Source organism: Staurois parvus, unplaced genomic scaffold, assembly GCF_062004578.1.
Source record: "Staurois parvus isolate SC_StPar_1 unplaced genomic scaffold, SC_StPar_1.0 ptg000154l, whole genome shotgun sequence".
In the NCBI taxonomy this organism is placed as follows: domain Eukaryota; kingdom Metazoa; phylum Chordata; class Amphibia; order Anura; family Ranidae; genus Staurois; species Staurois parvus.
The window spans coordinates 18089174-18097288 of NW_028317950.1; the positions used below are offsets into that span (position 1 = coordinate 18089174).

General features: G+C 43.3%; 1 protein-coding gene across 1 annotated transcript in view; it reads left to right on the forward strand.

Annotated features, from left to right (window-relative positions):
• ANAPC2 (anaphase promoting complex subunit 2) overlaps positions 1 to 4958 on the forward strand; it is a 43112-nt gene extending 38154 nt beyond the window's left edge. Inside the window, exons 12-13 of the mRNA XM_089675136.1 lie at positions 2024 to 2259; positions 3521 to 4958. Coding sequence (XP_089531262.1) covers positions 2024 to 2259; positions 3521 to 3733 — 449 coding nt within the window. The 3' untranslated portion in view covers positions 3734 to 4958. The remainder of the gene's footprint in view (positions 1 to 2023; positions 2260 to 3520) is intronic.
• The last annotated feature ends 3157 nt before the right edge of the window (positions 4959 to 8115 follow it).

The window sequence follows — 8115 nt, forward strand, 5'->3', positions numbered from 1 at the left end:
TGCAACATCTCCAAGATATGTATGTTCCTCACCCCAGTCACTACTAAATAACTCGTACACTCCCTCATTATCTCACGCCTAGACTACTGCAACTCCCTTTTCACTGGCCTACCCAAACAACTGCTATCCCCACTCCAGTCTCTCCTGAGCTCAGCGGCTAGACTCATCCACCTCACCAACTGCTACACATCTGCCACCCCCCTCTGCCAATCCCTTCACTGGCTCCCGATTGCTCAACGCATTAAATTCAAACTACTAACTCTGACCTAAAGTGGGGATCGAAAGTTTGGGCACCCCAGCTAAAAATTTGTATTAATGTGCATAAAGAAGCCATGGAAAGATGGAAAAGTCTCCAAAAGGCATCAAATTACAGATTAGACATTCTTATAATATGTCAACAAAAGTTAGATTTTATTTCCATCATTTACACTTTCAAAATAACAGAAAACAAAAAAATGGCGTCTGCAAAAGTTTGGGCACCCAGTACAAGATATTAACTCTGCAGGGTGCCCAAACTTTTGCAGACGCCATTTTTTTGTTTTCTGTTATTTTGAAAGTGTAAATGATGGAAATAAAATCTAACTTTTGTTGACATATTATAAGAATGTCTAATCTGTAATTTGATGCCTTTTGGAGATTTTTCCATCTTTCCTTGGCTTCTTTATGCACAGTAATACAAATTTTTAGCTGGGGTGCCCAAACTTTCGATCCCCACTGTACAAAGCCATTCACAACGCCGCCCCAAACTACCTAACTGACCTGATACCCAAATACCACCTCACCCGTGCCCTTCGCTCCTCACAGGACCTCCTACTCTCCAGCTCCCTGGTCTCATCCTCCCACTCCCGACTGCAGGACTTCTCCAGGACTTCCCCCATCCTCTGGAACTCCCTACCCCAATCCATCAGACTATCACCTACCCTCCTCACCTTCAGGCGCACCCTGAAAACCCATCTCTTCAGGGAAGCCTACCCCACCCTCACCTAACAACTGATCTCCTCCACTCCTCCTACCACTCCATCCCCCACAGCCACTTCCTCCTGTACCACTATCCCCTCCCTCCTAGATTGTGAGCTCAAAAGAGCAGGGCCCTCGAACCTCTCGTGTATTGTATTGTACTGTTTTGTCTCATGTTCTGTCCCGCCCCCGCTATTGTACAGCGCTGAGCAAACCCTTTGGCGCTATGTAAATACTGTATAATAATAATATAATAATTATACTTACATGCTCAGTGCAAAGCAGCTGGGTCCTCTTCTTTTTTGGGGCCCCGCCGGCAGTCCTGGCTCCTCCCCCCTGCTGAGTGCTTGCTATGGGGGCAATTGAGCAGGCACGCTCCCGAACTATGCTCCTGTGAATGGACATTGTCCATTCACACACAGAGCACAGCTTGGCCCCGTCCCCTGCTCTTGCCTCATTTGCTCACTGGTTGTGATTGACAGCAGCAGGAGTCAGTGGCTTCCGCTGCTGTGTGAGCCAATGAGGAGAGAGACCCGGGAGAGATGGGGCTCAGATAAGTAAGAGGGGGAGCTGCACCCAGAATGTTGTGTTTTTTTGGTTTTTTTTGCCTTAATGCATAGCATGAATTAAGGTGAAAAACCATCTGCCTTTAAATTAGTGTTGAAGATGGGGTAGGAGCCACAAGCACCCAAATTGTTTTGTACACATTTGCATCTTAAAGCCCGAAAAGATCTTTTTGTTCCTATTTTTTTTTTTGTAAGAAAAACTATAGTACTACATTGAACATTTTCTGTGGAACGGTCTGTGTCCAGGGACAATCATGTGTCCATAACAACATGTAATTGCTGGTTGTGCAATTACATGTGAATGGTGATGGACAGCTGCAGCGTCAGCCTGTCAGCCTGTTGTTGCATTGTACAGGCTTCCTGGCTGTAGCTGTCTGGAACCACCTGCGATCCCACGCACAAGAATTGGCTGCCAAACCAAATAGCTTGTGTGAATGAGGCCCTAAACTTGAAGCACATATGCTGATCCTAAATTAATTGCAGCTTGATGTTTTATCTAGGTACCTGGACCTTAGAAGAGCTCAGCGAGGTTTTGAAGGTTCCTGTTGCTTCCTTGCGCAGGAAAATGACCTTCTGGCTCCAGCAAGGTGTCCTCCGTGAAGACCCTCAAGGGACATTCACAGTTATCGAGGAGGAACAGAAAGACCAAGCGGAAAAAGTGGTCCTAATAGATAGTGATGAAGAAGGGGACTCAGCGATGGCTTCACAGGCTGATCAGAAGGAGGAGGAGCTGCAGGTGAGAAGATTTGAGGTCTCAGTTGTGGCAATAGTTCCTAAAAAAATAATAGGCTGCTACTTCAGGCCCACCAAGACTGTTTCTGGTCTCAGTAGGCAATAGTACTTCAAAAAAGAAGAGACTTGTCCAATTTGTTTTCTATTGATATATTGGCACATGGTGGAGCACTTTTGATTTTTGAAGAAGAAATGGTCACTTTATACATCTTGTTATAGACAAGGTGATGAGCAATATACATTGATCTGTGGACTTGATGATCATATATATGTTTTTTAATGTAATGTTAAGTGTTTTAGTGCATGGAACATTACTCATTTGTTACTTGTACACGGCTAGCGCCTATCTTTATTTAGGTAAACTTTTTTTTTGTATTTATTTTATTTGTAGGGCTTTTTGCCTGGAGATCAGATTTATTGATCCTGCATTAATTTGTATTGTATTGTATTGCTCTTATGTTGTAAACTGTTAACGCTATATAAATCCTGTATAATAATGTATATTTTATTTAGTAGATCTGGATGGGATGTGGCTTGTGCTGAAGTTTGTGCTGCATGTCAGTTAGTTTGTAGTAGATATCAGATGTTTCTTGTAGCCAGCAAAAAACAGCCTTTCTTTTAGGGATTTCATCCCAGTCTTCCTCCAAATTTTCATAAGTGTTAGCAGTAGTAAACCACATCCATAAAAAAAAAATAAAAAAAAATCCCCTGCAAGGTATTCCGCATACCTGCATCACATACTAGCACATTATGTATAACTTACTTCAAAACGAAGCCCTCTAGCAGCGTGCTGACACCGCTATAGAGGCTTCCATTTTCACCCGATCTTCCTTCCAGGTTTGCGGGCACTGGCCATCTGACTGGCTGAGCCACAATGCCAACACTCCCGTGCATGCGCACAGGAGTCTTGGGGCACGGCACAGTGCTCTGAAGGAACAGCTCTGGTAGGCCATTCCTTCAGAGTGCATGCGCCGGCGCTGAAAAAAAGAACGAATATCTCCTAAATGGTGCACGTTTAGGAGATATTACTTTTACCTACAGGTAAGCTTTATTATAAGCTTACCTGTAGGTAAAAATTGACAAAGTGGCTTTACTACCACTTTAATCCTTAACATCTACCTGCCTCTACCATATAACATATTAAATTTACAAAATCAGCTAGCCATGTAATTTTACCAGGCATTCCGAAATTGTGTACATGTGACTGTTTGGTACCAGTAACAAGATCGATGATTCTCATTTGTTTCTCCTTCTCATTTCACCAGCTCTTTTGGACTTACATTCAGGCCATGCTAACCAACTTGGAAAGCCTGCCACTGGAGCGGATCCACAGTATGCTGAAGATGTTTGTGATGACTGGTCCTGTGGTGACAGAGATAGATATTCAGGAGCTGCAGGGCTTTCTGCAGAAGAAAGTCAGTGACCAACAGCTCGTCTACTCTGGAGGGGTCTACAGGTTACCCAAAAACTCCAGCTAACATTCAGACTCCACAATTGAGATGCACAGACTTTCACCTCTCGCTTACCAGCATTTGAAACTGGTCAAGGATCAGTACTGAGAATACCTGTACTGATCTTGTGCTCTGCCTGGTTGAGAGTTAATTTCTTTCTGAATTTCATGTCACTTGTTCTGTAAAGCAAATTTTGGACTTCTGCTATATTACATTTGATGACATATTGGTTACGCTAGACTTTGACAGTATTAGGGGACAGGGGCGGACTGACAACTCATGGGGCCCCCGGGCAATAGGGGATCATGGGGCCCCTGTGTCCTTGCCCACACTCAAAAAAGCCTATAAAAAAGGTACCAGAGGCATTTCATGGGGCCCCCTACTGACCCCGGGCCCTCAGGCAGTGCCTGAGTGCTTGAATGATCAGTCCGCCCCTGTTAGGGGATAATCCATGCAGTCTCGGATAATGGACCCAATGGAGGTTTTAGCTAAAGCCTAACTCTGACTGGCTGAGTTGTAAAGGTGGGCGGATGATGTCACGATTTCTGTCTCAGGTAACCAACGGAAGCTTTGTATTCATTCATTGAATACAAAGCTTCCTGTGAATGGCTGACCAGCACTCAGTCTGACTTGATTTTGTCCTGGAAGTGAGATGGGAAGTTCCCGTCCCACTGAGGAATACAATGCTGCGTACTATATGCAGTGAAGGCTACATACAGTTTATACATCGCACACAGTGGCTGCATCTGTTAGTGAAGTAAATAGTTAATTTGAACCAGCTTGGTCCAAATGAACCATTTTAACGTCACTAAACCCTGGAGATCCTCTTTAAAGATAAACTCCAGTTAAATATTTAAAACCAATGAATCTAGTTATGTATTAATTGTTTACATATGGTATAAATATGTTCTTGAATCTGTCTTGGTATCATCCTCTGCACCGCAGACCGGAAGAGGAAGGGGCAGCAGCTGGAGCCAGACAGGCTTTGCTACGTTTACATTTGCTGACAGTAGGAGCAAGCATGTGATAACATTATCAGTTGCAGTTCCTTCTCTGTCCAGTCACTGGCTGGAGAAGTGTCTAAGGAGGCAAAGCTTCAATAGGCTTTTCCCCACAAATTACCCAACACATGTATGAGTACCATTTCTATGATTTTGGTGTGTGGGTGGTTAAACTGCACACATAGGAGATGTTTGCAGCTATAAGGGGAAGGTTGTAGGGTACATAAATAAACCATAAAACTGAGCTTTAATCCAGTGGGCCCTGCTGTATTTTTATGTGCAATCATTGCTGATATCCTGAAATACTCTGGTTATGGTGTCAATTCAGTACAAGTAGTGTTTATTTTGTAACTAGTCCTTTGACCATAGCCATCATTTCCAAGGCCCAGGTCACCAGACATTTGCATTGGATTCATCAAGAATTTGCAAAGCATTCAAACAGCTTTCATGAAGCCTATAAAGCACCGTATAGCTGCATTCTGGGACTGCTGAATTAAGATCCTACAGGGATAGTGCTGGCTGTTACTGTAAACAAGCTACAGCCAACACTGTCATTAAGTTCTGCATACACCACTCCTAGATTGCATCTAAAAAAAGGAAACTTGTCATGACAGAAATATGGGCAATGCTATTGCTGACCTCTTGAAAATTCTAGTTGCGGAGCTGTCTTTGGTTAAGTACTTTATTCCTTGAGCTGTAATACTGTGAAAATCAATCCTCAATTGAAGTCATAACACCTGATCTTCATACCTCTGCCAGGACAATGACTCACATTTCTGAAACTAGACAGTTGGCATAACGGCCAGCCATCTAGGATTTTAAACAGTGCAACAGCAATGATACTTTGTTTCCTTCATGACATGTTTCCATTAAGGGCTTCAGGAATGCTGTGCGATCTTATGAAATGTTTTGTACATTGTGTCTCTTTTGCACAAAACGAAAAATTATTTTGTAATGAAAAATGACCATAATGATTTTTACTTTAATCTCTTATTCTTTAAGATGTTTTTAGGGCAGTTGTTATCTGCAACAGCTGAGGCTCCTTTCCAGCTTTGGGGGATCCCAACACCTGACTTCTGGAAGCAGTGCTAGTTACTTGCAGAGAACATCTTCAGCTTCACTCCTTGCCTGTCTGGAGCTTAGCTCTTCTTTGAGTCAGATGGCATCCTCTGACAGCCCTGTGGCAGGTTCCCTTTTAACATTGTGTTTGCAATTAAGATAGAACAAAAGCCATCTACACTTAACTCCACTCCAGCTTTGTGACATCCACAAGCTTCCTCACCAGTGCAACATCCTTTACTAGTCCTTCTGGGTTCAGCATCTCTGAGTGTCTTGGCTGGCCAACCTGGGGATGCATGTGGATGTTAATTCATTGTGACACCAAGGCTTAGCAAGAATATACAGGGCAGTGTAAATTTTATAGAAGCTTGCAAGGAGAACGATAAGCTTCAGTTGCAGAATAGACATCATGGGGGTCTACTTATGTTTTTTCACACAATGTTCATCCAAGATTCACATTTTTTAAAGTTGATTCAGTTTGGAAATTGTGTGAAAGTTCCTTTGAAACTTGTGTGAAAATATTTATACAACCTCATTTCCAAACAAAATTGGAATGCTGTGTAAAATCTACATAAAAGTTGAATGCAACAATTTGAAAATATCACACCTATATTTTCTATTTCAATAATGTGTATTTGATTTGAACAGAGAATAGTTAAGCAGTAAATTCGCCCACGCACTGGCTAGCAGTGTTATTTTGCAATTGAAGTGAGCATACATAACAGCAAGAGATGGCAGAACAAAGACATTAGAGAGCAATCAAAGGCTGCCCCAGTGGCAAAAACTCAATTCACAATATTGGCTTCACAAAGTAGAGGGCTGGGGGGGGGGTCACCCCTACAACAGCGGGGCGACCCCTGGATCCAACTATACCCATATGAATTTGCCGTCTACAGCTCAAATGAGTAGAACAGGTAAATAGAAACATAAAAGAAACTAAACTTGAAGGTGATGAGACGGGAAAACGTTGTGCACCTGTGAGGCAGGGAAAGAAAAGAGGAACAGAAAGGGTATGGGTAAGTGGAAGAGAGTAAAAAGGAGGCCAAAATGCGGGACCAAAGCCCAACCAATCTAGGGCAAGTCTACCACGTATGCAAACATCATTGCAATGGCCACAACCCCGAAAACAGCGGTCACTGTAGCATAAATTTGCATGGGTGATATGGTCTAGAACCCTATAGCACCATAATAGTATCTTATACACCGCCTTCAAGGGGGCTGTGTTAATTGAGCATTTTACTACAGAAGACCAGGCCTTGCTCCAGTCCGCTAGGTCTGTTTCAACTGCCAGATATCGTTCCCATTGGGTTACATAGTATGGGAAGAGCAACTGTTCAGAGGCATAAAGGGCTGAGATAAGACCAGGGGAACCAAGGTAATGTTGACAGGTGTGCTCAAAGGCACTTTTCTGGAGCGGACATGTGAAAGTTCTGCATAATGAGGTGAGCTAATGTTGAAGCTGGGGATGATGGAAGAGCTCCAACTGGGGGATGTCATGGGTTGCCCCAAAGAGAGGCCCATGTGGGGAAGGACCTGGAGGTGAGAAAGTGTTGAACTTGGGAAAACCCATTACTTACCCACCAAGAAAACGCCTGTGGTTGATCTAAGCCCAGTGGAAAGACAGGGTTATTGGTTCTAGAGAGTGAGGGGAAAAAAGGGTTACATAAGATAACTAGAGTACGGAGTCCCATACTTGCAGGCAATGTATAAGCAAATTTAAATTAAAAAAGTGAACAATGGCAGCTACCTTACTTCTATCATCACAAGTTCCCTTTAACCACTTGCCCTCCAGAGTATTTACTCCCCTTTCCGGACCAGGCCATTTTTTGCGGTATGGCGCTGCGTTAATTTAATTGAAAATTTCACGGTCATGCAACACTGCACCCAAATTAAATTTACGTCCTTTTTTTTCCCCCACAAATAGAGCTTTCTTTCGGTGGTATTTTATCGCATCTGCGGTTTTTATTGCGTTATAAACTATTACTAGTAATGGCAGCGATCAACTTAAACGGGACTGCAGCAGGCATTCTGACACTGGGGGGAACTGACTTGGTGTCACTGACATCCCCAGTGACAACAATACAGTGATCAGTGCTAATAAAAAGCACGGACACTGTACTAATGGCACTGGGCAGGAAGGGGTTAACGTGGGGCAATCAAAGGGTTAACTGTGTGCTGTTTTACTATGGGGTCTGTGTGTTTTTCACTGTAAGCAAACTGCTTTGTATGGCTCTTCTATGCAGAGCCATACAAAGCAGTGTGTGCAAAAGCTGACATTGGAGAGATCTGTGTTGTTTATACACAGGTCTCTTCCCCGTCTGAGATACTCGGCAAACACCGGCCGGGACC